This window comes from Cyanistes caeruleus, chromosome 13, assembly GCF_971803275.1.
Source record: "Cyanistes caeruleus chromosome 13, bCyaCae1.hap1.1, whole genome shotgun sequence".
NCBI lineage: Eukaryota > Metazoa > Chordata > Aves > Passeriformes > Paridae > Cyanistes > Cyanistes caeruleus.
In genome coordinates this window covers 7,920,249-7,944,221 of record NC_141713.1, presented here as the reverse complement: position 1 = coordinate 7,944,221, position 23,973 = coordinate 7,920,249, and the positions used below count along the sequence as shown (strand labels likewise).

The window sequence follows — 23,973 nt, the reverse complement described above, 5'->3', positions numbered from 1 at the left end:
GTCCTTAAAAATAAACTGGGCAGACATCTACCAGTACTGGTTATGGGGCTGCTGATCCTGCACAGAAATGAATCAGATATCTCTCCAGCCCCTTCCCAGACAGAAGAGTAAAGGTGCCTTGCAGGGCTTTGGGGATCACTATGGTTTATAAATGAGTACAGAGCAGACTGCAGAGACAGGGGTGTGAAACTGCTTCCCTGCACTCTGTGGGCATGGTGAGCTCTAAACATTGCCTGCAGGAACATAAGAAGTGTTTCTGGTGCCAGCTGGAGTGGTGGGGCAGGGAGACTGTGGTGCCTTTGCCCTGCAGAGCCGGGGCTGGCACAGCCTTTGCCCCAGAGGAAGGGGAGGGGATGAGCACAGGCGTTAGTAGGGCAAAGGCTGTGTTGGCTCCTGACTCCAGCCAAGGCAGAGAGAAGGTTGCTGTGCCCTCTGCACTTTTAGCCAGGCCAATGGGGCTGGAAGAAGTCTCAGTGCCAAGAGAACAAACTTTCAAGCAGGCTGGTGCCCTTTGTCCCTCTGTCTCAAGGGCAGTGACTGACCCCAGCACCAGCTGGAGGCAGCCCAGCACATTCATGTGCCTCTGTACCCAGCCAGCAAGGCAGGCACAGCCCTGGGCTGGGAGCAGACTCTGGGCTCTTTGGGAAGGAAAAGGGGTATTTTCCTTCCATCTGTGGCTCTCCCATGCCCCAGAGAAGCCTCCCACCCCCATGTTCGAGCAGTGCAGCCACAAGCAGAGAGCCGTGAAGCCGTGTTGGGTGCTCACCTCCATGTCCTGAATGGGATTACTGGGCAGCTGTGGGCATTGTGAGCCACGTGCCCCACCAGCTGATCCAGGACACACAGCAGCCCCAGACCACTCATCTGCACTGACCTCCCTGATTATTGTCTTGTCCTCTGGCATTTGTCCTCTTTCCACCACGTTGTCCTCATCTCATCAGCGTGGCTCATCTGTAGTAAATAACCAAGACTTGGCATAGCCCCACACAGGTGGTGTGGTCTTCTTTTCAACCAGTACCACAAATAGATTTGTTAATGATAGTGTGAGTTCTCAGTGTGCCTCCTGTGCATCAAGGCCATGGAAGAGCAACATTTTAGTGAGAGCATTGCTGGCTGGTCAAGGAGGGCAGTTGTTCTCTACAAAGCATTTGGGGATGTCTTGTTTTGGTCCCACCATCACAGGGGACATCCTGAATAGTCTGTCAGAAGATCACTGAGAGGGTAAGGCATTCAGGGCCATGGAACATAGGCTGCACCAGCACCAGTTGGGGCACAAACTCTGCTCAGAGGTGCACAAAGCAAGGATAGGAGATGTTAGGTACAACAAAGAAAGATTCAACTGGAAAAAAACAGTTTAACCATTAGTATGGCTAGCACAAGAACTGGGCCCCAGAGAGAGGGGAATCTTCACCCTGCAAGTTTTTTTTTTTTTGCTTCTCCCTAGAGCAGGGTAGCCCTGCCTTGAACAAGAGTTGAATGAGGTGATCTTCAGAGATCACTTCCAAACTGATCTTTTTCTCCATCTACCTCAGATGCCAAAAGCTTTCCTAATGTAGTGTTTGCCCTGACCCTCAGCTAAAGCCTCCTCACCAAAAGCTGCATAAATCATCTTAGAAATTGCAGACTGGGCCCAACTAAATTGTTTCAAGCAGAATATGTCCTTCCCTATCTGCCTTCTGCTCCTTGTGCTTAGTAAACTCTGCTGGGGAGAAACCATGTTCTTGGTATACAATAGGTTTCCCAGCAGGATAGTACCCTGAGGCATATATGAGGCATAACATGAGGCATATATGAGGCATATGAGGCATAACAGGGCTTACAGAAATACAGGAAGTTTTAATCTCTTAGGAAACCCTGCCTGATTCTTCACCTTCTCCCTGTCTGCTCATGATCTGTTGCTTTCGAGGTGGTGAGGTCCCAGGGCAGCTTCTCATCTTCTGTGGAAGGAGTGGTGTTAAACCCCAGAACATTTCAGCTGTGCTGCAGCCTCTGGGCTCTGCAGGGAGGGTGACAAAGGGGATTTTCTGGCGTCATCTGTTCCAAATGACGGTGCTTTCAGGGAGCTCCTTGGCCCGTTTCCACCGCAATCCGTCAGCTCCCGAGCCCACGCAACTGGGAGGTGGGGCCTCGTGGTGGTGGTAATGGCCAGAGCACGGTGCATCACCCTCACAGGACCAGGGTGAAGGGACAGTGCAGACACCACTCTCTGCTCCTGCTCTGCTGGGGACAGGCTGGCCCTTGGTGAGTAGCCTGCACCCACTGGGTGCTCTGGGACAGCTTCAGTGGGACCAGGGAGTGAGAGCAGGGATCACCCATTCTCTCCAGATTTCCAGAATTGCATCTGCTGCTGAGAAAAAGAGGTCTGTGCTGGGGCTGGAGCTGTGTTCTCACAAGGATGAGTGTTGGCATTATGAGCAGCAGATGTGTGTGAGGGGGATGCTGACCTCACCTGGACATCTCACTACATCCCTACCCACTGCTCTTCTATCTGCTCCTGTCCTACCTTCTTACCCCTTCTCAGCCAGAGTCTATTCTCTTGCATATCTGTTAGCATCCTGGTTGTTCTGAGTTTGCTTTGCTAGCATACTGCCCTGACCATAACTTCTTTAAACTAGATGCCTCTCAACTATTTTTTTTGTATCTTTGGGTGTTAAGGAACACTAGCTGGGCAGGGCTGCATGGAGGCTTTGGTTTTACAGTTTAACTGGTAAAAAGTCAAGTATTGGGCAATGTCACGTCCATTGCACCCATGGGAGGTGTGTGTCAGCCCAGCTGCTGTGCTTGGGGGGTGCAGAAGTGAGGGGGGAGCCCAAGTCCAGCCCTGCTTTCAGGCAGAGTCTGCTGTTCCCAACTTTGCTTTGCAGGTGGATGTGCCACAATGACGGTGAAGAAGACTCAGGCTCTGCAGGATGGAAGTGCCAAGGTGGGTGCAGGGAAAGGGACAGAGAAAAGGGTAGAGACATGCCAAGGGGGCCAGGTAGTGTGCATTGACTGTGCTGGATAAATACCAGTCACACCTCACACTGTCCCACACATTCCCATGTTCTCTTTATAGGGATCTTTACCTGCAGTATTATGAAGCATCATCAAAGGGAAAGGATTAACCTTTTTGCTTGCTTGAAATTAAATAGTTCAGACTCAAAAAAGTTAACCTTGAGCTGATTCAAGCACTAAGTGATAGCTGCTGGCTATGCCTATCCTTCATCTGTGTCCCATTTAGTCCCCTGACCTCCAGCAGTTATGGGGGTTCCACAGGGTGGGAAGCCAGAGTGAGCACCTAAACATTTGGGCTGGGGACACTGGAGGAGTGGGGACCATCCTGCTCAGACACTGCCTGCAGTGCCCCTGCTCCCTCACTGGCAGCAGCCTGCTTGTCCTTACTCAGAATACCTGGGAGACCCTCAGTGGGGCTCAAGAAATGGCCTCCTCCTCTTCCTGCGCAAGCTGAGGTCCTCTGCTCACTGTAACCCACCAAGTGCCACCGGTGTGTGGGCAGTGGGGCGTTCCTCAGGGAAGGGCTGTTGGCTCACCCATGTCCATCTGCCATGTGCAGGAGAACGTGCTGCAGAGGGTCCTGCAGCTGCCCGTGGTGAGCTCGACCTGCGAGACCCTGCAGCGGAAGTACAGCAGCACCAAGGAGTCGCACCCGCTGATGGCCTCGGTGTGTGAGGTGTACGAGCGGGGCGTGCAGGGCGCCGGTGCCCTGGCCATGTGGGGCATGGAGCCCGTGGTGCGCCGGCTGGAGCCGCAGTGTGAGTCCTTGTGCTGGGGGGACGTGGCAGGGGGGCCCACCGGAGCCTCCCCAGGTGGGACAGCGCTGGCACGAGCACGTGCCTGGCACAGCCCAGGTGCTTTTCTTACCATGCTTTTGCCTAAGGCAGTCGCTGTGGCCAACAACCTGGCTTGTCGGGGCTTGGATCACCTAGAGGAGAAGATCCCTGCCCTCCAGTACCCTGTCGACAAGGTAAGTCACAGACAGGACAGTCTGGGTCCCCCCAGCCCCTCTGAAGAGCCCACAGTACATCTCCTCTAGTCTTGTTTCTGGATTGTTTCTTGTTTCTTGTTTCTCTCTGGGGAGAGGCTGCTGGCTGGGAAACAAGGCAGCATCTCCAAGTCAGGGCTCCTCCAAGGTCTTCTGCAGCCTAAACGATGGCTGGGGCTCCCAAATATAATTCAATAGCGTCCTGTGTCCCATCCCTGCTAGATACCTCCAGCCCAGGTTGGAGAGAGCTGTTACGCCCCTTTTGGAGATGTTTACTGGCATGGACGTGGCTGGGGTCCTGCGGTCCCTGTGGCTGCCCCACACCACCCCATGCACACCAGTGGGGCTGTTCTCCATCTCTCTGCCCACAGCTCGCATCTGAACTGAAGGACACCATCTCCTGTCCCCTCCAAAGTGCCAAAAGCACCATTGGCAGCTCCATGGATAAGATCAAAGAGCTGGCAGCGGAGGGCTATGAGGCCACCAAGAGCACAGTGGAAACAACAGCTAAGTACACCAGGAAGAACTCAGTGACCCAGATGGCAGCTGCGGGGGTCGACACAGCCCTGGGAGGGCTGGAGAAGCTGATGGAATACCTGCTGCCAGAGGAGGATGAAGAAGCAGGTAGTCCTGATGCCCAAATCCCCTCTGTGGGAGTCTGGTGAAAACTGGCTGAGTGGCTCCCCAGTTGTGAGGTGCATGGGGCAGGAGGCAGCCCCTGAATTTTGGCATAAGGCTGTCTAGGAGGGCTGTTCGACCCGAATGTAACCCTTCCACTATTCTTCTGCCTGTACTTTTCTACCTTTAGATAAGAAGCCCAAAAAGAAACATCTGTCAACACCGAAGGTCTCCCAGCGGCAGCCCAGCACTACCACCACTCCCAGCGCTCCCAGTGCTCCCAGCGCTCCCAGAGCTCCCAGTGCTGCCAGTGCTCCCAGCGCTCCCAGTGCTCCCAGGGCACCCAGCATTCCCAGTGGTCCCAGGGCTCCCAGTGCTCCCAGGGCATCCAGTGCTCCCAACACTCCCAGCACTCCCAGCACTCCCAGTGCTCCCAGTGCTCCCAGCGCTCCCAGTGCTCCCAGCGCTCCCAGTGCTCCCAGCACCCTGGGCCGGATTGGAGCTTTGGTCAGCACCGTGTCCCACCGCGCTTACCAGCAAACCACCCAAAGCCTCCAGCGTGCCAAAACCAAAGGGCAGGAGCTGGCCTCCTGGATCCCCATCCTGGTGAGTGCCAGCACCCACCTGCTGGGCTCCTGCTCCTCTGTATCCTCTTTTCAGCTGATTTTCCTTTCAGACGGGACTTTTCAGGCTCCTTAGAGAAAATCTGAGCAGAGTACATTTCCCCCGCTCAGCAGGACAAGCTGGGGCTGGCAGTTCCTGCTTGATGTTCACACATAACCATGTACCACATTACTGGGACAAGTTATTTTTAGCAGGCTCCCAGTGTGTTATTGTTGATTTATGGCCTTGCCATAACATCCTTCCTGAAGCAAAAAGCCCCTGCAGAGACCCAGAGAGGATGGGGAGAAGGAGGTGCTTTTCCTACCCCATGCTGCAGTGGGAACATCTTCCCTGGCCTGTGACAAAATCCCAGAGCTCCCATCTGCCCTCAGGATTTCTCCCCAGATGCACAAATCCCTGCTCTCTGTGTACCCCTGTGAAATCCTCAGACTAAACAGGATGGAGTGGATGGGACCAGCCAGCTCTCTCTGAGTGGTGGCTTTTTGCTCCCCTTGCAGGGAAGCCTGGCCAAGCCGAGTGCCCCCGTGGCCCCTCAGGCCCGCAGTGATGGGCAGGGCAGCGCGGGTTGGCTGACCCGGCGCCCGAGCAAGGCACCGGAGCAGAAGAAGGAGAAGGCAGGGAAGAAAGACACCAACCACACCAAGGTATGGAGAAAAGCAGAGCAGTGAGCTAGGAATGCTCCAAAGCATCCTCCTACCCATGGACCATGCAAGCATGGAGGCTATTCCCCCATACCTTTGGGGACCAGGTCCCCAACCCTGCTCAACCCTGAAGTGCAGTTTGGAGGATGCAAGAGGGGGTTGGCAGTGGGGCAGCCCCAGGAGTCCCCTTCTGATTCCCCAAAGCTGGGGTCTGTGGGCAGCCTCTGTGCCAGGCACAGTCACCCTGGCTTGTATGTTCAAAATACCTTTGGAGCTGTGGGATGTCAGCACTGAACTCCCTACTGAGAGAACACCCCAGAAAAATCCCCTGCGTGGTCCCAGCAGCGAGGGGTGCTGCGAGCCAGTGGGGCTGGGAACAATCTCCAGCATCAGCTCCGCTGGGACCTGGGGACGGGAAGCAGCAGGTTGGGGTCAGTGCCCTTTGTCTCTGCCTGCAGCGGAAGCACAGCCTCGAGCAGAGGGTCCCCTGGGGCCTGGAGCGGGGGGAGCTGGCTGGGACAGGGAGAGACCCCGCTGCACAGAGCTGTGGTGGCTTTTGCAGAGCAGCGAGATGAAATCTCTCAGGCTTCGAGCTGCAAAGGGGATGGGGAAACCAGGGCCACCGTGTCCTGCCTGGAGGGGCTGGTGGGGCAGAGGCCCTGGCCAGGAGCTGAGCTGGTTTCTCCGGGCAGGCGGGACAGGACCCCGGGCTGGTGGGCAGCGTGGCTCACAACCTGCAAACCGCCTGCGCCTCCAGCATCTCCAGCATGAAGAAGGTCCCAGCCGTGGCCTGGGATGCAGCAGAGGGCTTGATCCTCTTCACCCCCCGCAGGCTGTCCAGGGCCATGGAGACAGTGGATGCTCTCGGGGGGACCCTTGTCAGTGCCCCTAAGCATCTGCTGGGCACCCTGTACAGCTACGTGCCGGTGAGTTTGCCCCCAGACAGGCCCTGCCCATCCCCAGCAAACCCCATTTTGCTCAATCTCCTCCCATGAGCACCCCATAGCTGCAGGCAGTGTCAGGGGGTACCAGACTGGGGAGAGGGGCTGCCATGAAGACACCTCAGTCCCACCCTTCTCTTGAGCATCCCTGGAGCCATGATAGCGAGTCCCCCAATAGAACAGATGGGTCAGACAGTGGTGACACCTTCACACAGTTCATGCCCAAGCCAAGGTGTGACCACATTCCCAGGAAGGTGAAAGTTCAGGATGAGACCCTGTTCTCTCTCCTTTACCTCAGCCTGTTGTTCCCCTGGGAACATTTCTTCACCACAGCTGCTCAAGGGACCTCAAGCCACCCACTCCCCTCCACTCTGGGGGCAAACTGGCTGCTCCTGAGGTTCTCCCAGTTAAAGGGAGGGACTGTGTGGCACAGGTGAAGCAGGGCTGGCAGGTGGGTACAGCCTGGCTGGGTGCTCACCCCATCTCTCAGCTCCGCAGGCAGTCAGTGAAGGAAGAAGAAGCACCCAGGGGCAGCAAGACTGACACGGAGAAGAAAGAGAAGAAGGAGGAGGAGGAGGAGGAGACCAAGCCTGCTGTCCCCTCCACTGAGGAGAAATCCCAGCTGAGGAGCGACTGGCGGCTGTACCGTGGCCATCACCCCCTCTCCTTCCTGGGGCTCGAGGACCCCCTCTTCCTGCGGCACAACTACTACCGCAGCCCTGCCTTCGACCCCGACTACCCATTCCCACGGAAATCCGCCTTCTCCCCCTACAACAGGCGGGTGAGCGAGGGCTCCTACCGCTTCAGCCCCGAGTCCATGTACAGCCGGGCCTACTACGGCAACTTCTACAGTCCTGTCTTCAAGAAGGACTGAGCCAGCAGGCGGGACAAGCACATCCCAGCCCCTCTCAAAACCCCTCAGCACGCTTTGCCTGGGCCCCTGCCAGCTGCCCACACACACCCCTGTTCCAGGACAGGAGCTTAAAGGACAAGCCATGGGATAGCTTATTCTGGAGTGCATCAAGGCCAGGATGGGGGAATAAAGGCAACGAGAAGCCCTGCTGCTGGAAGGAGAAGGTAGGGGAAGGTGGGACTAGGAAGTTGAAGGAGACTTGGAAAGAGTGGTGAGACCAGAAGGGACCACCCAGGGCTGGCACTGGGCAACCTTGGTCCCTGCTCAGCAGACAGAGTGAACTTAGATGGGCTGGCTACACATTGAGAACTGCAGTGAGAGAGAGCAGGGAGGATGGCAAAGCTGTCAAACATCACCATAGCAAGCCTGTCTCCCCACCCTTTCTCCCTCCATCCCCCCTTGCAGGGCCCATCCCTAGGCACAGATTGCTCCTCCATGGAGGGACTGAAGATCCCCACCAACCAGCAGGATTCATGAGTGGGAAAGCCCTGGGCACTTCCCTCCCAGCTGGTGGTGGGATGGATGGTGGCGTCAGGAAAAAGTCTGGTGAGAACAGGTGGAGCTCCTGGAGCCCCTCTCCCACAGGATCACCTGGCTTCCCACAACACCTTGTTGTATCTGCTGCAATAATAAACCTGCAATAATAAACCACCTGCCACTCACCCCATCTGCTCGGATTCTTTGTGGGAGTGAGACACCAAACCAAGGGAACAGAGTGGGGTGAGACCCCTGACTCAGGGCCAAGGGAGTGGGTGTGGAAAACATCCCGTTACATTCCCTGTGGGTAGCTGCCACTGGGATAGTGGCATGCCCAGCATGGTACGTGTCTCTTCCCATGCCCCAAGTACAAATTCACAGCTCCAAGGAGCCGGGGCTTCCTGCCAAAGACAATTTATTGCATTTCCAGAAGAACACAGCAGAGAAATCAGTGTCCCTACAGCACGCACAAACTCTCTTCCAATACACTGCTTTCCCAGGGCACAAAGAGAAGGGTTTGGGAGAGGCAGGGAAAAGCCTCCCAGCAGCAGAAGGGTTCAGCGACGAGCCCAGCAACCCCTTTCCCCAGCCCCCCTCCTCCCCGGGGACAGGCAGCCTTACAGAAGCAGTGGCTTGGGAAGGTTGGTGGTGCAATTCCCATCCTGGGAACGAGCCCTGAGCCTGGCTTTTCCCAGGCACAGCCTGTACAGCGCTCACCAGCACAAGGGAAAGGGCTGTGATCGCTGAAAGGCTGCGGGGCAGAGGGCCGTGAGCAGGACTGTTCACAAGCAGGGGGATGCGAGGCGCCGGCCCTCACCAAAGTCCTGCAGGATGGTCCTGGGCTCTGGGACACTCTCACACGGTGATACACATGTGGGAACTGCCAGCGCCTCCCCAGTGGAGAAAAACCCCATCTCCCCAGCTCATGGGTGCTCCAGGGTTACTGAAGAGGATTCTGATGAGGGTTAAACAGGAATAGGGATCCCAGAGAAGGAATGGAGAGGCAGGGAGTCATGTGCTGTACAAGAGCAGAATATCCTCCCTAATGGCTGACAGCCTGGGCAGCTCCTGCTGCAGGAGCTAGAGATGCTGCTGCCTGGGGCTTTGACAAAATCCCCCCGTGGTTTCCAGTGTTGGAGGATAGAAGGAGAAAGCAGGAGGCACCTAAAAAGCTGGTACAGCAAAGAGATGAGACTGTCCCACGGCAGAGCCAAGAGTAACACACTACAGTCCTTGGCTGCCCTGGCTGTGCACGGCAGGACACCCAGAACCTGACACTGGGAGGACAGCGAGGAACAACCCATCATACTTCTGGAAAAACACGCACCATCTCCACGGGCACCCAGCGAGGAGGCTTGGCCCAGCTGGGCAGCACAGCGAGCAGCAGCATCCGTGCAGTGGCTCAGAGGGAGTCTGTTCGCTTACGGGCAAACACAGCCGACATGGTCTTGACGATGCCACGGATCCCTGTACCCTTCTTCAGGGCCAGCTTGGTGTCTGGGATGAGCTTGGCCAGTCCATGGAAGACCATGAGGGCGCCGTGATAAGCCTCAGCTGCAGAGACCTCATAGAAACCGCAGTCTAAAGAGAGGGCCAGGAGCCGCCCCTCCTCGCTGGACACCACCCGTTGGTGGTGCAGGTCCCGTTTGTTGCCCACAATGACAATGGGCACCTTTTCCTGGCTCTGCCCCTCCTTGGCTGCCTTGATGAACTGGATTTTGAGGGGCAGGATGTTGAAGCTGGCACGGTCACAGATACTGTAGACCAGGACAAAGCTGTCTGCCCACTGGACTCGCTTCTCCTCTGAGGAGCCATCCTCTGCCTGCTCCTGGGGAAAGAGAAGAGGAAGGGTTGTTTCATTGGACTCCCTCCCTCCCTCCACACCTGCCTGCTAGAAGAGTGCAATCCTGAGCCTGTTGGGACAGGGACAGCTAGAGAACAGCAAAAGAGCAGAGAGAAAGAGGAGTACCATGAAGGGCAGAGCAGCACCTGGCAAAACTAACCAAGAGGGAATGATTCAGCTTTCAGTCTAATCCTAACCCTCACCCAGCTGCCAAGCACTGCAGGCTGCAGGTGGTAACAGTGTGGGGACCTCAGGGCAGCACTTTAGCACAGTCCTGTATTAGAAGCAGTGCTTCAGCTGCAGTATTCTCAGCCAGAGGGCCATGGGCTATGGTAACTATTTCCACCCTGCCAGCAACACTGCTGTCCTGTGCTTGGCAGGTGAGAAGAGTTCAGTCTCTTATGAACCCTTTGAGGTTCATAAGGCCTTGCTCAACTGGCCCTCCCAGCCTGTGGCTCCCCATAGGTAACTTCCAGTAAAGGGTTTTTTTGTCCTGGGGTAGAAACGGGTGATAGGAGTGGAGCTCTCTCACCTGGGAATTGGGGACGTCCCAGATGTGTAAGAGAATCTCTCGGCCATCCACAGTCAGGTTGTGGCTGTAGATGAATTCTGCCCCCCAAAAAAGAAAAAGAAAATAGTCATCTTCATGGTGTCACCAGCTGCCACCCTGGACCTTTCACACCCCAGAGAAGCAGTTCTGGAGCAAAGAGATGGTCACTGAACAAATACAACATCGAGCCCCTGGGAGCAGGCAAAGGCTTTGGAGAAAGGCAGGAGAGTATGGGCTGCAATGAAATCCCACAGGCAGAAGCAGGGTTGTCTCTCGACCCCAATCCCTGTTGGGAACTGGCCGGGCACTCACCCATGTCTCCATACTCTCCAATAAAGCGCCGGGTCAGGAAACGCACAGTTAGAGCTGCAGAGGGAAGGACAGGAATCATCAGAGTAACCCAAAACCTGGAGTATTCTCCTTTCTAAATCCAGAGCAGAGTCAAGCACCATTCCCTTGTAAACTCCTACAAACAGGGATGACCTCTGAGTTTCCCCAGCTGCCAGCGGGTCTGTGAGTGCAGCAGAGGCACGGCACGAAGCAAAGCATCTGCACGATCCGGAGCATCAGCAAACTGCAGCTCAGTGGAAAATAACCCTCCCTTGTCACTCCCCGGATGGCTACAAGGTTGTGCTCAGCTTTACAGCTGCACCCTAGGGCTCAGCCCCATCTCACCCATTTGCTCCATGGGCTGCTCCCTGCCACTGCTCCTCCAGGCACTGCTGCTTTCAGCCTGGGAACCCCCTGCTCCAGCTCACGGTCAGTTCTCACCTGATTTCCCTACGTTGTCCGCTCCCATGACAAGGACGTTTGCTTCCATCTTCAGGGCAGTGGGGCCGGGCAGCTCCATGAGGGCAGGGTGGTCGGGGGTGAAGCTGGTGCTCCGGCGCAGAGGCAGCCGGAGCCCCATGCCGAGCGCGGCCGAGCTCCGGCGGTGCCAGCCGCGCGTCCGGCCGTGCCGCCAGCCCAGCGCTTCCCACGGCACCCAGGGGACCCACCAGGCCCGTACCCCTCCCCGCAGCCGCAGGGGCGGTGCAGAGGGAACTGCAGGCAGCCGGATGAAAAACTTTGTCATCGCTCAGATTGTCCTGAACATACGTCAGTGGCTGAGCCGGCGCTGCCAGCCCCCAGCGCGGCGGGCGGCCGGCAAGCACCAGCTGTCGGCACCAGCTGCTCCGCAAACTGCAGCATCCCAGGAGGTGCCCAGGCCTCCACCTCGAGCACTTTGTGCCTCGGCGGGGCCACGTAGCCCCTCTTCCCTTCCCCACATGGCGGGAATGCCTGCCAGGAGTGGAGGAGGGTCAGCTGCTGGGGTGTCTCGTCAGCGATGAAGCAGCTGATGAGAGACGCGAGTCCCTTGTGCCTGACGGAGCATCTCATGGGTGCTGGAACTTTGTTTCACCAGAGATGGAACACCCCGCGATTAACGGAGCGCTGCCTCGCACGTCACGAAGCATCTCACGAGGGATGGAGTCACTTGTGAGTGATGAAGCATCCCAAGAGTGATGGAGCATCTCCCGAGCGATGGAGCTGCTCTGGAGCACCGGGGAGCCGCCGGTCCCACAGCCACGGGCGTGCCCCGCTCCCCCGGCTGCTCTCCCCGGGGTGCAGCGAGGACCGGCCGCATCCCCCGGCCCGCCTCATCCTCCCTCCCTCCTTCCCTCCCTCCTTCCCTCACTCCCCCCCTCACTCCCCGGCCTCCCTCTCCCTCCCTCCCTGCTGACGTCATCGCGGCGCGCCGGGCGCGGCCATGGCGGCGGAGGCGGCGGCGGTGCGGGTGGCGGTGCGGGTGCGGCCGCTGCTGCCCCGGGAGGCGCTGCGGGGACACCGGCCCTGCCTGCGGGGCGATGCCGCCACCGGAGAGGTGGCGCTGGGCCGCCGCCGGTTCCGCTTCGCCGCCGTGCTGCCCGAGGCGGCGGGGCAGGCGGCCGTGTACCGGGCCTGCGTCCAGCCGCTGCTGCGCGCCTTCTTCCGCGGCTTCAACGCCACCGTCTTCGCCTACGGACAGACCGGATCCGGCAAGACCTACACCATCGGGGAGGCCAGCGTCGGTGAGTCTCACTGGCACCGGCGGCTCCGTGCCCGCCAGCATCCCTGCTCCACCAGTATCCCTGCTCTGACAGCATCCCTGCTCCATCAGCATTCCTGCTTCACCAGCATCCCTGCTCCACCAGCATCCCTGCTCCACCAGCATCCCTGCTCCATCATCATTCCTGCTCCATCAGCATCCCTGTCCCACCAGCATTCCTGCTCCACCAGCATCCCTGCTTTACCAGCATCCCTGTCCCACCAGCATCCCTGCTCCACCAGCATCCCTGTCCCACCAGCATCCCTGTCCCACCAGCATTCCTGCTCCACCAGCATCCCTGCTCTGACAGCATCCCTGTCCTACCAGCATCCCTGTCCCACCAGCATCCCTGTCCTGCCAATGCCCCTGTCCTGCCAACATCCCTACTCTGACAGCATCCTCACCACCCCCCTGCTCTCCCCACCAGCCCCACATCACCACCTCCTTCCTCCTACATCTCTTTCCATCCCCAGCCAAGCCACCTACACCACTGTCCCAGCCATCTCTCCCAACCCACCAACTCACTGGTGCTGCTGTCCACACCCATTTCAGCGCCTTTGCACTCTCTACCCAAACTCAAACTGTATCATCATCTCCGTCATTTCCATTTTTGCTCCCAAACAACCCTTCCACCCTGCCAGCACCTCCAGCTCAAGCCAACCTCCCCCTGTCATCCTGCCCCCCAGCAGCCTTTCCTTTCCCCCCGCCTGTGTTGCTGTAGCCACCCCCCATGGACACCTTTGAGATCACAGATACTCTTCCACTGCAGGACAAGTGACAGGATCTAGTCTTCCACCAGCTCTGGAGGTGGTGTTGATAGTACTGAAATAAACCTGAAGGAGAGGGAGGTTTGCAAGTGTTTATCCTATTAGTTTTTTTTGTATGAAGGAAATGAGAAAAGAGACAATTTTTTCATTCTAGTTTAATGGCATTGTGATTTCTTACAGATGATGTACTGTAAACATTTCAGTCATCTTTAGTTAATTGCATCATTTGTAAACACTAAATTTTAATCTACGCCTGTTTTCAGTCTCCCAGTTCAGGCTATCATTGCACCAAATTTGGGAATTGCCATTTTACATGGCTGTTGAAGACAAAAGGAAAAATATTTAAAATTCAGACAGTGGAGTGCTGTGGCCAGGTACAAGCAAGCTGGAAGCACTGAAAAAAGAGAAAGGCTTCTCTGAGCTGGGAAAAGTTGTGGAGTCATGCTGGCTTCAAAAGACAGCACACTGTAACTGCAGGCATGGTATTTGATATTTGCTAAAATGCTGAAGGTGCTTTTTCCTTCTTGAGGAAGGACTGGAAACAAGCAGCTTTGCTGGAATCCAGCACAGCAGTGGGACAGGATTTGCCCAGAGGTCTTGTGGGATGTTTAACCCAGGCTGTGAGGGCTGAGCTCCCCAGCTGGGAGAGTTGTGAGGCTGCTCCTTTCCAGCTGACGTGTGTTGCAGGCAGGCTTCTGACCTCAGCTCTGTCCCCAGCCAGCGTGGGCTCCCTGGACGTGCCCTGCTCCCCATGAGCATGTGCCTCTCTTTGCCAGCTTCCATCAATGAAGATGAGCAGGGCATCATCCCACGAGCCATGGCTGAGACCTTCAGGCTCATCGATGAGAATGACCTGATCGACTACACGGTCCGAGTGTCCTACCTGGAAGTGTACAAGGAGGAGTTTCGGGACTTGCTGCAGGTGGATACAGCCAGCAAAGACATCCAGATCCGGGAGGATGACAAAGGGAATGTTGGTATGTGTGGCCATGCACAGGCTCCTTTTCTCCCCATGCTGTAGGCCAGAGCTGGCTTATCTATCCATGAAGGCAGAGCCAGGTCTTCTCCCTCCATCAGTTTGTCTCCTGCAGCAGTTTGCTGTGCTTAATTTTGAAAGCTGGTCTGGGCAAGGCCCAGCACAGGCAGGGTGACAGCACCAGGCTGGGCAGAGGAGCTGCATCCTCAGGCAGCCCGTCCCTCCCAGCCACAGCTGCCTTTGCTTTGCAGTGCTCTGCGGTGTGAAGGAGTCAGAAGTGGAAGGGCTGGACGAAGTGCTGAGCCTGCTGGAGATGGGGAACACAGCCAAGCACACAGGAGCCACCCACATCAACAGGCAGTCGAGCCGCTCGCACACCATCTTCACAGTGACCATGGAGCAGCGGCGCGGGGCTGGCCGGCTGCCCCTGCACCACCGCCCCCCTGCTGTGCCCGCCGCCGGACAGGTCCTGGTGTCCAAGTTCCATTTTGTGGACCTGGCGGGCTCAGAGCGAATTGTGAAGACGGGAAACACAGGGGAGAGGCTGAAGGAGAGTATCCAGATCAACTGTGGCCTCCTGGCCTTGGGAAACGTCATCAGTGCCTTGGGAGATCCTCGGAGAAAGACCACCCACATCCCGTACAGAGACTCCAAAATCACCAGGTACCCCTTGGACTGGGACCCCCCACGTCTCACGGGCTCAGTTTGCAGGTCTGCCCTCTCTGGGTTTTCAGGAGCAGTGAGGCCCAGATAGAAATGCAGGCCTAGCTCATTGCAGTGCTGGGGACAATGAGGCTTGCGTGAGTCGTGCTGCTGAAGCTGAGATGGGGGGTTGCTGTGTTATCCCGTGTTACCCTGTCCTTCCTGCCCAGTAGGGAATAAAAAAGTACTCCCAGTAGACTTGTTTAATGGACCACAGTTAGTTCTTAGCTTGAGCTGGTGGCCTTTGCAATCTCCAGAAGGATCCCTGGCAGCACATACCTAGCAGTGATCCCGGAGTCAGGGAGCTCCCAACCTCAGGAGTTATTTGGATGGAGTTTTGCTGTGGCACAAACTGTTAATCATCTGGTTAGTGACTCCATTCACCTCACTAGTGCCAAACCAACTACAGAGCAAGGACATCAATTTCCTTGGGCTTAACCTATGAAAAGGGTTGAAAACCCTTTCTGTTTCCTGTGTTATTTTGTATTCCCGCTGTTCTAATCCCTGTGCTCTTCCTTAGGATCCTGAAAGACTCTCTTGGGGGGAATGCCCAGACTGTGATGATAGCCTGTGTCAGCCCATCGTCCTCTGACTTTGACGAGAGCCTCAACACGCTGAATTACGCCAGCCGGGCTCAGAACATCCAGAACAAGGCGGTGGTGAACTGCCGCAAGGAGACGGAGCACATCGAGGAGCTGCACCTGCAGATTAAGAACCTGCAGAAGGCGCTGGAGCAGCGGCAGCGCTCCGAGACCCGAACCATCCACCGCTCGGCCAGCGCCAAGCGCCAGGCGCCCGACGCCACGGCCCGGCTGCTGGCCGAGTGCGCCCATTACCGCACCTGCACCGACGCCGCGTACCGGCTGCTCACGGAGCTCCAGGAGGACGGCAGCCTGAGCGTGGAGCAGATCCTGCGCGTTAAGGAGTGGCTGTGCGCCGTGGAGAGCGAGAGGAGCGAGCTGACCTCAGCCGGGCTGGACAGCGGCATTGAGAGCGCCTCCATGGAAGACCAGGGACCGGAGGCACAAGGTTCAAAGCTGGCAAAAGCCCAGGTAATAGTGGGGTGTTACAGCTCTGAGGTTGGGTTCGTCTCATGGCCACAGCAACCCCAGCACAGCGTGATGGAAGGGTCAGGAGAGGGAGGGGAGGAGATATAATCTGTCCAGGAGGCCCTAGGGAGGCAGAAGGACATGGTCCTTCCAGCAGGCAGGGAGAAATTAGATTCAGCTGCAGTTGACAGATTTATTGCACAGGAAGAATCTGGGTCTGCAGAGCTGTTGTGTCCTTGCAGAGTCCAGCATGGGAAAGGAGGGATGCTGATGCTGCCTCTCTTTTATTTTGGAGAGCAGGTAAGCACTGAGAAGAAGTGTGAGTCCATCAAAGATGAGCAGGTGGCCAAGCTGCAGAGGCAAGTAGAACGGCTGGAGGAGGAGAACCGTGATTTCTTGGCTGCCCTGGAGGATGCTATGGAACAGTATAAGCTGCAGGTATTTCTGGGCTCTCCTGTCTTTGTAGGGACCTGCCCCACTCCTCTCCTTCCTGCCCTGGGATGCTCTGCCCAGCTTTCAGGTTCCTCTGCAGTGGATCTCAGATCAACATGCATGTAACCACATTTTTCTCATTGTTTTCTAGAGTGACAAACTGCAGGAGCAGCAGGATAAGATCTCAGAGCTGCACGTGCGCTTGGAGATGGCAATGCCAAACCTGTGTGTGCCAGGACTGCTGGAAAATCTTCACCTGGTGACTGCCAGCCAGAGACCTCACACGGCCCCACTGGATGCTGCCCCATCCTATGGCCTTGGTGGGGTTCCCTCAGGGCTGCTTCCTGAGCAGAATGGAAGAGCTCTTTGCAAGAAGGTGAGGGCATAAGGCTGTGCCATTGAAGAACTGCTGCCTCTTCACTTGACTGCTCTCTGCTGTAGGAGAGCTTTTGCCCTGCTGTTCAATGTGATCCTTGTCACAAGTGTAGACCAGAGCATTGTGCTCAGTGTTCAAATCCAGAGTTTTACAACTCCAGCAAAACCAGCCCAGCTTCAAAACTGAGGCTTTTGCTTTCATGTTGTGGGTGAGTCCCAGATTTGTTCAGTGTTTGAGCAGCAGAAGCACAGGCAGCTGGGTCTGGCAACACACCAGTTCTCCTGAAAATACACTCAATCCATTTTGATGCTTTTCTTTATGTGTAGCAGTGATGCTCAGCTGGGAGCCACTTTTTCTAACACTGGCTCTCACACAGCTTGTTTCCTCTCCTTCCAATTCTGTGCCCCAGAAGCTCAGCAGCAACTCCTCCTTGCAGAAGGAAGAGCCAGCAGGCTGGCACCCCGACCATGCACAGTGCCCAACTGGCGATCCCGAGGTCAGAGAGGTGGTGCTGAGGAGGGAGCTCAGCCAGGACTCAGAGAAGCCATCAGACCTGTCCTCAGGAGAGGAGATGGAGGAATGGGAACGGAAACGGTCCCTGTCCCAGCGCCGGTGAGTTGGGGCTGTCCCAGCCAGCTGTCCCTGTGAGGTGCCCTGGCAGTGACCTGGCTGTCCCACCGCTGCAGCTCAGCTCTCATGTCTGATGTAGGGGCAGATACTGCCTGTGGGGTCAGTGATGCTACTGAGACACCTTACTGCTCCCTGGGGAGCTCATTACTGTCATTCCTGACCTCAGCTGTTGTTTCCATCTCATTCTGAGGCCTGTGGATCATGAGGGTCTTTACTGGTAACAGCTTTAGCAGTGTCCAGACCAAACTGATTAATTTACTTCTCCTTCTAGAAATGGGATCCAAAATTTGTGCAAGAAAGAGATTTTCAAGTTGAGTGAGGAGCCAAATGGAGGCAATGCCCACTCAATACAGGAGGAGCAGCTGGAGCTGTCAAAAGGCAAGTAGCAACCATAGGTTGTTGGATAATCTTCTATGGGCTGGTGGTGCTTCACTGGGTGATCTTGATGTCCCACCTGGATGTGCCCAGAGGACAATAACGGAGCAAAAATGGAGCCCAGCTGATGTTTTTTTAGGGAGAAACTTGAGCTCTTAGGGTCTGGCAAGGATGTTTTGGTGGAAGCTTCAGGTGACTGGGCAATGCTGTGCCAGAGTCTGGCTACAGATCCAAGATCAGATCAAGTTCTTCTGTCAGCCATCTGCTCAGATGGGGCTTTCCTGACCTAGGAATTTGTGTTCCAGAGGTCTGTGGGAAGCAGGAGTCACTGCTTGGTTCCTGGGAGCGCCTGCCAGGGAAGGACTCTGAGTGGAGGCTGGTGCAAGCACAGCAGAAGATTCGAGAGCTGGCGATCAACATCCGCATGAAGGAGGAGCTGATCACGGAGCTCATTAAGACAGGTGCAGAGCTACTGGCAGGAATATGCACCCATTTCCCATGAAAGCTTCTCCTAGTTGTGGTGCTTAGTGTCTTTCCATCCTCATCTTCTCTCCCTGTCTTGCTTGTGCTCAGTCTCCTCCCCTATAAGCAGCCTTGTTTCTCCATCCCTCCAGCTGACAGAAATCCTTCCCACTGGCTTGTCCCTTCCCTGGAGTGACTAAGGGAAAGGGAACATTCAGTCTCTGTAGCCAAAAATACTTGGGGAGAGGGAGGAAGGGTCAGGATCCTGGCTGTGAGAGGGGGCTGTGTTGCAGGCAAGGATGCCCAGGCTCTGAACAGGCAGTACAGCCAGAAGATCAGTGAGCTGGAGCAGGAAGCAGAGCAGGTGCGGGCAGAGCTGAATGACAGCCAGAAGCAGCTCCAGGAGCTGGAGGGCAGAGAGCCGTGGGACCCTGGGGAGAAGCGCAAGCTGCAGGAATACCGCACACGCGTGGCGGCCGCGCAGAGCAAGGCACAGGTGAGGGGGAAGGGCTCTGCCCGCCCCAGCGCTGAGCAGGGGCAGAGCTGGGGGCGTCTCTGCAAAGGGCACCGGGGAGATGCCGAGGCCAAGGGTGGGTTTCACCCTCTGGCAGGTTCTGTGCAGGAAGAAGCAGGCGACGGAGAGGCTGGTGTCGCTCTCGGCACAGAGCGAGAAGCGCGTGCAGGAGCTGGAGAGGAACATTCAGCTGATGCGGCGGCAGCAGGGGCAGCTGCAGCGGCGGCTGCGCGAGGAGAGCGAGCAGAAACGGCGGCTGGAGACAGAGGTGAACAAGGGACAGCACCGAGTCAAGGTAGGAGAGGGCAGGAGCAGCTGTGCTACTGTGGTGCTTGTGAGGATGACGGTGGGTGGGCTCTGATGTGGTCTGTGATTGTCTTGGAGAGCGTGGAGATGGAGAGTATCCGGATTGCTGGAGGAGAACATAACCTGTCCCTCAGCCCCTGGCCATAGGGCAAACATCTCCCACTCCCTCCATGCTCATGGCTGCTCTTTCACACGCAGGAACTGGAACTGAAGCACGAGCAGCACCAGAAAATCCTGCGCATCAAAACAGAGGAAATTGCGGCTTTCCAGAGGAAGCGGCGGAGTGGCAGCAATGGTTCTGTGATCAGCCTGGAGCAGCAGCAGGTACAGACAGCAAGCCTGCCTCTGCTTTCCTGTTCAGAGGGGATGCTTGGCAGTCTGCAGACTGATGGAAGAGATCTGAAAACAGGGACCTGAGTCCATCCTACTCTTGAGAAGGACAGTCCATAATGTCATCTGCATCTAGTAGCAGAGAACTTAAGATCTTGTCTTATCCCCAGAAAAAAGTTGTAGGATCTCATCTAAATCCTAGCATCGGTAAAGAAGCTTTGAAATTTTGTCTGTTAGCAGAAGGGTGGTGAGAGAGACACCCTCCAAGAACTTGTCAGCTGGGAATTTAGTTTAGTTCTGCCTCTTGGAGGAGCTGGAAGGATAAAACCAGAAAAGTCTGGGCTGTGGGGGTTAGCAGAGATAGAATAGGGACTCTTGTTTGGATCTCAGCCCCGCTCCTCTTTAGTCCAGCAGTCCTGGGCATTGCTGCTGCTGTCTGCACACACACACACACCTTTTGCTTCTCCCTCCATCAGAAAATTGAGGAACAGAAGAAGTGGCTGGACATGGAGATGGATAAAGTTCTCGAGCAGCGCCGGGCCCTGGATGAGCTGGAAGATGAGCTGAGGAAGCGGGAAGCTATTGTGGCCAAAAAGGAAGCCCTGCTGCAGGAGAAGAATGGCCTGGAGAGCAAACGGCTGCGCTCCAGCCAGGTAGGACAAGAGTGAGACACCTCAACCCTTTGCTTGATTTCCTCCAGCAGAGGTGGAGGCTGGAAGACGTGGGTGCCATCCTGGGTCTGGCAGAAGGCTGCAGGCCAGGATGAGGTGGTGTTGGGAAGTGAGTAGGAAATCTTGTCTCTATGAAAGAGTCTGGTTGTGCTGTGCCTCTGAGCTTGTTGGTTTGGTAGCCCTTGGCTTATGTCTGCCTGGGGGGGATCATTTGACCTAGAGAGGGACTAGAACAGGGCTGAGGGCCTGACTTGCCTTTAGAGCAGATCCCCTTGAGCATCCTCTGCTGCAGGCCCTGACAGATGACATAGTGCGTGTGTCCAGCCGCCTGGAGCACCTGGAAAAGGAGCTGAGTGAGAAGAACGGGCAGCTGCGCCACGGCAGTGCCCACGACCAGCAGCAGATCCGCCAGGAGATCAACAGCCTGCGCCAGGAGAAGGATCAGCTGCTCAAACAGAGGCTGGAGCTCGACAACAAGCTGCGCCAGGGCACGCTGCTGTCCCCAGAGGTACCTCTGCTGGGGCTGGGGAGCAGGAGGTTGTAAGAGACAAGTAAGGACTGGTTGTTGGCAGATGCTCCCCCGCATCCCAAACTGTGCATGTTCCAGCTTCTCACCAGCACTATTGACATGACAAGGAAGGTTAGAGCAGGGTGAGATAGAGCAAACCCTTTGCTCCCTAGTAACTACAGCTCTGCCCTGGCAGGAGGAACGGATCTTGTTCCAGCTGGATGAGGCAATTGAGGCTCTGGATGCAGCCATTGAGTACAAGAACGAGTCCATCACGTGCAGGCAGCGAGTCCTGCGGGCCTCGGCCAGCCTGCTGTCCCAGTGTGAGATGAACCTCATGGCCAAGCTCAGCTACCTCTCCTCCTCTGAGACACGAGCTCTGCTCTGCAAGTACTTTGACAAGGTGGGAGACAACTGCCCTCTGTGTTGGTGGGAGCTGTATTTTATTTACTGCTGTTAGTGATTGCGTTATTAGCCAGCCAGAACACATAATAAACATAACACAGCTTGAACACACTTGTTAACAGAAATGACGATCTGACCAAACTCATTTTCCTCAGTTTCAAGCTTTCTTCTTGCATGATACTGTAGTTTTGCTCTGTAAAGTCAGGCCACAAAGCCACAGCACCATGACCCCCAGCTGGGAGAGAGGCTTAAGTAGTCACAGGATGCATGGATCCCCTCAGTAGCTCTGGCACATCAGTGCAGCCACACCTTGCTCTTCTCTCCACAAGGCAGCTCTGACATCCCGGCACTACCAACCTTTGTAATCTGTGACTGGGGCTTGGTGGGGCAGGAAATCTTCCCTGGCATGAAGGAGCTGAAGTGTTCCTTGCTCTTGGGCCCTGGCCAGGTGGTGACGCTACGAGAGGATCAGCACAGGCAGCACATTGCCTTCTCAGAGCTGGAGATGCAGCTGGAGGAGCAGCAGCAGCTGGTGTACTGGCTGGAGGCGGCCGTGGAGCGCCAGCGCCTGGAGATGGACCGCCAGCTCACCCTGCAGCAGAAGGAGCACGAGCAGAACATGCAGTTACTGCTGCAGCAGAGCCGTGGTAACCCCCAGCTCCCCTGATGGGCAGCAGTGCTACTGCTTTTGTCTTTCCCAGGGCTCCCAGGCTGATATAGCCTTGTGTTTTGTTGTAGAGCACATGGACGAGGGGCTGGCCAGCAGCAAGCTGCAATATGAGGCAAGGATTCAAGTGCTGGAAAAGGAGCTGAGCCGTTACATGTGGGCAAACCAGGAGCTGAACCAGAGACTGAGTAACATGAACCTCCATCCTGGACAGACCAAAGGTGAGAGGAAACACAGGCTAGGGCTTTGCTGTCCCTGCCAAGTTAAAAGGGAGGTTCAGCTCCCATGCCTGGCAGTGAGAGCTTGGAGCAGCCCAGAGCAGTGCATGTATAGGTCCTTCAGCAACTGCTATGCAGGCACCAATTTTGATGAGGAGAGTAGAGATCCTGATGCACACCTCACTGTACCTTCAATTTTTCCCAGCAGGGATGGAGAGAAGCCTTCATGGGGCTGTCGACAGAGCTGCCCCTGAGCTCGGCACTTGTGAGGAATTCAGCCTCAGGGAGCAGCCCGTGCCCCCAGCTGCCGCTGAAGAGATCCCTCGGGCCAGGGATGAGAGCAGGGATCTGGTGCACGCCCCTTTGCCCTCGACATGGAGGCGTTCCTCGCTGCCCAGCGACAGCCCCGGCGACCCTCGGCAGAGGGACACAGAGCACTCGCTGAGAGCGGGGCAGGCCCACGAGCTGCTCCCAGCACGGAGCCTGGCTGCGCCTCCCAAACCCCGCCGGGAGCTGCGCAGAGCCAGCCTCAACATGAGCCCAGTGCCTTATCACCCAGCCATGATAGATGTGAGGAAAAACCCAGTCTAGAGCCAGGCTTAACACCCACCTGGCACAGGGCAGGGAGCAGCAGCTCTTGCTGACCTGAGTTTGAGAGCCCTCCTGCCCCATAAGCCAGCCTGGCTACAACCCTGTTACATTTCAGAAGCCTGAGGAAGAGAAAGATGTCACTTGTTATCATGAGGGAGTTGTGTGTAAGGTATGTGAACACCAGCCTACATTCTCCACGTTACTGACAGTCCAGGCAGCACTGACAGGATGCTTTTCCTCTGCTCCCTCAGCAGCTTCAACGCTGTGAAGCAGGAGACACTTTCCTTCCAGGCCTCTTTAACACTAAAAACTTGTTTACAATGTGGAATTCTCAGCTGAAGGGTTTGCTCAGCCTTGTCAGCCTCGGAGGGAGAGGCTCTGCAGTCCTGCAGAATTTGTACATAGATTTTTGTAGTAACTTTGAATTTTTTACATTTCTACTATAACTTTTCTAATAAAGCAGAGTGAGTTTTATGAAATGGTCACTTGTCAGAAGGGCCACTTACTCTGGGTATGTAGGAAAGGAGTTGTATTTAAATCTCACTGCATCAGAAGTCAGCTGCTGTCACACTGTTGGCCTAGTGTTCAAATATCTAATTTGTTTTAGTAGTCCCAACCACATCTAGTAAGTCTCCTATATTAAATTACCACAGGAAGCGCATCTCCAGCCAGCAGCAGAATTGTCTGAAACATCCATGATAAAAGTAACTGTGGTTCTGCTTTTCTCTTGCAGCCTCTAAGCTGCTTTAAGCAGGGTTTTCATATTCTTGAGAGAACTTCCAGTCTGGATTTAAGGGAGACTAAATACAATCCTGCAGCTTAACATTGACAGCTCAGGAAGGGGGACTAAGTTTTATCTCTGGCAGAGGAAGAAATGAAAGCCCAGGGATCTGCTTTAAGAAGGGCAAGGGACAGGGGCAAAGGGCTGCTTGACCAGTTGACCCTAAGGAACAAGCCACTGCTTCAGCCTGGAATGAGAACAGCTACCAATAACCACTACTTAAGGAGTAACACACCAAGTTAAAAGCCAGCATCTGATTTAAGAACCACCTTCTGATCTCCTATGTCCTTGACCTTGCCTGTAATGGTGTGACTGAGGGGGGGATATTACTGAGGCTCTCATATGTGGCTGAGCTATGCAAGATTGAGACACTTTATTTCCTGCTGTTGAAAACAAAGACCTTCAATAGGGAAATAACAATCCATCCTACTTGGAAGTAAGTAGTAGATTTGGAGCTCCAAGCTCATGTCACTCCACATCCTTGAAGCAGGTGCAGCTCTCCCAGAAGCAAAACAATCACTGTTAAGCACAGAATTCCACCCATTTTCCCAGTGGG

General features: G+C 55.7%; 3 protein-coding genes across 11 annotated transcripts; 2 read left to right on the top strand and 1 right to left on the bottom strand.

The window, feature by feature from the left end:
• Positions 1-1,906: 1,906 nt before the first annotated feature.
• PLIN1 (perilipin 1) lies at positions 1,907-8,381 on the top strand. 3 transcript variants are annotated; one of them, XM_023933894.2, is made up of 9 exons: positions 1,907-2,241; positions 2,865-2,923; positions 3,554-3,752; positions 3,882-3,964; positions 4,354-4,606; positions 4,791-5,206; positions 5,722-5,868; positions 6,558-6,791; positions 7,297-8,381. In XM_023933894.2, the coding sequence occupies exons 2-9, from the start codon at positions 2,879-2,881 to the stop codon at positions 7,678-7,680; spliced, it is 1,761 nt and encodes a 586-aa protein (XP_023789662.2). In that variant the 5' UTR covers positions 1,907-2,241; positions 2,865-2,878; the 3' UTR covers positions 7,681-8,381. The 3 variants fall into 3 exon arrangements, with proteins under 3 accessions (XP_023789662.2, XP_023789661.2, XP_086705812.1); XM_023933893.2 differs by lacking the exon at positions 1,907-2,241 and adding an exon at positions 2,275-2,360; XM_086849686.1 differs by lacking the exon at positions 1,907-2,241 and having other exon boundaries at positions 2,782-2,923.
• A 213-nt stretch (positions 8,382-8,594) lies between these two features.
• Positions 8,595-12,258, bottom strand: LOC111934045 (ras-related and estrogen-regulated growth inhibitor-like protein A). Its single transcript, XM_023933891.2, has 4 exons — positions 11,361-12,258; positions 10,902-10,955; positions 10,572-10,648; positions 8,595-10,024 (listed from the first exon to the last, which is right to left on the bottom strand). The coding sequence occupies exons 1-4, from the start codon at positions 11,662-11,664 to the stop codon at positions 9,599-9,601; spliced, it is 861 nt and encodes a 286-aa protein (XP_023789659.1). The 5' UTR covers positions 11,665-12,258; the 3' UTR covers positions 8,595-9,598.
• A 77-nt stretch (positions 12,259-12,335) lies between these two features.
• Positions 12,336-23,115, top strand: KIF7 (kinesin family member 7). Of its 7 annotated transcripts, none has more exons than XR_015275984.1 (18): positions 12,339-12,640; positions 14,201-14,401; positions 14,652-15,063; positions 15,623-16,154; positions 16,452-16,589; positions 16,735-16,959; positions 17,396-17,571; positions 17,861-17,967; positions 18,270-18,425; positions 18,720-18,922; positions 19,038-19,235; positions 19,445-19,570; positions 20,053-20,229; positions 20,540-20,755; positions 20,952-21,521; positions 21,609-21,807; positions 21,899-22,048; positions 22,254-23,115. XR_015275984.1 is itself a non-coding variant. In XM_086849679.1 (18 exons), exons 1-18 carry the CDS (start codon positions 12,340-12,342, stop codon positions 22,634-22,636), a joined length of 4,107 nt encoding a protein of 1,368 aa, XP_086705805.1. In that variant the 5' UTR covers position 12,339; the 3' UTR covers positions 22,637-23,115. The 7 variants fall into 7 exon arrangements, 6 of the variants coding, with proteins under 6 accessions (XP_086705808.1, XP_086705807.1, XP_086705805.1 ...); XM_086849679.1 differs by having other exon boundaries at positions 20,952-21,158; XM_086849678.1 differs by having other exon boundaries at positions 20,952-21,158; positions 22,251-23,115.
• Positions 23,116-23,973: the final 858 nt, after the last annotated feature.

Bases quoted from the DNA above. Each gene is read 5' to 3' on its own strand.
- KIF7 (XM_086849677.1), top strand. From the start codon at position 12,340: ATGGCGGCGGAGGCGGCGGCGGTGCGGGTGGCGGTGCGGGTGCGGCCG. The intron at 15,064-15,622 runs GTACCCCTTGGA...GCTCTTCCTTAG, and splicing joins AGAGACTCCAAAATCACCAG to GATCCTGAAAGACTCTCTTG. The intron at 18,426-18,719 runs GTGCAGAGCTAC...GCTGTGTTGCAG, and splicing joins CACGGAGCTCATTAAGACAG to GCAAGGATGCCCAGGCTCTG.
- LOC111934045 (XM_023933891.2), bottom strand. From the start codon at position 11,664: ATGACAAAGTTTTTCATCCGGCTGCCTGCAGTTCCCTCTGCACCGCCC. The intron at 10,649-10,901 runs GTGAGTGCCCGG...TTTGGGGGGCAG, and splicing joins TGGAGAGTATGGAGACATGG to AATTCATCTACAGCCACAAC. The intron at 10,025-10,571 runs GTGAGAGAGCTC...CTCTTTCCCCAG, and splicing joins GGGACGTCCCCAATTCCCAG to GAGCAGGCAGAGGATGGCTC.
- PLIN1 (XM_023933894.2), top strand. From the start codon at position 2,879: ATGACGGTGAAGAAGACTCAGGCTCTGCAGGATGGAAGTGCCAAG. The intron at 3,965-4,353 runs GTAAGTCACAGA...CTCTGCCCACAG, and splicing joins TCCAGTACCCTGTCGACAAG to CTCGCATCTGAACTGAAGGA. The intron at 6,792-7,296 runs GTGAGTTTGCCC...CCCATCTCTCAG, and splicing joins CCCTGTACAGCTACGTGCCG to CTCCGCAGGCAGTCAGTGAA.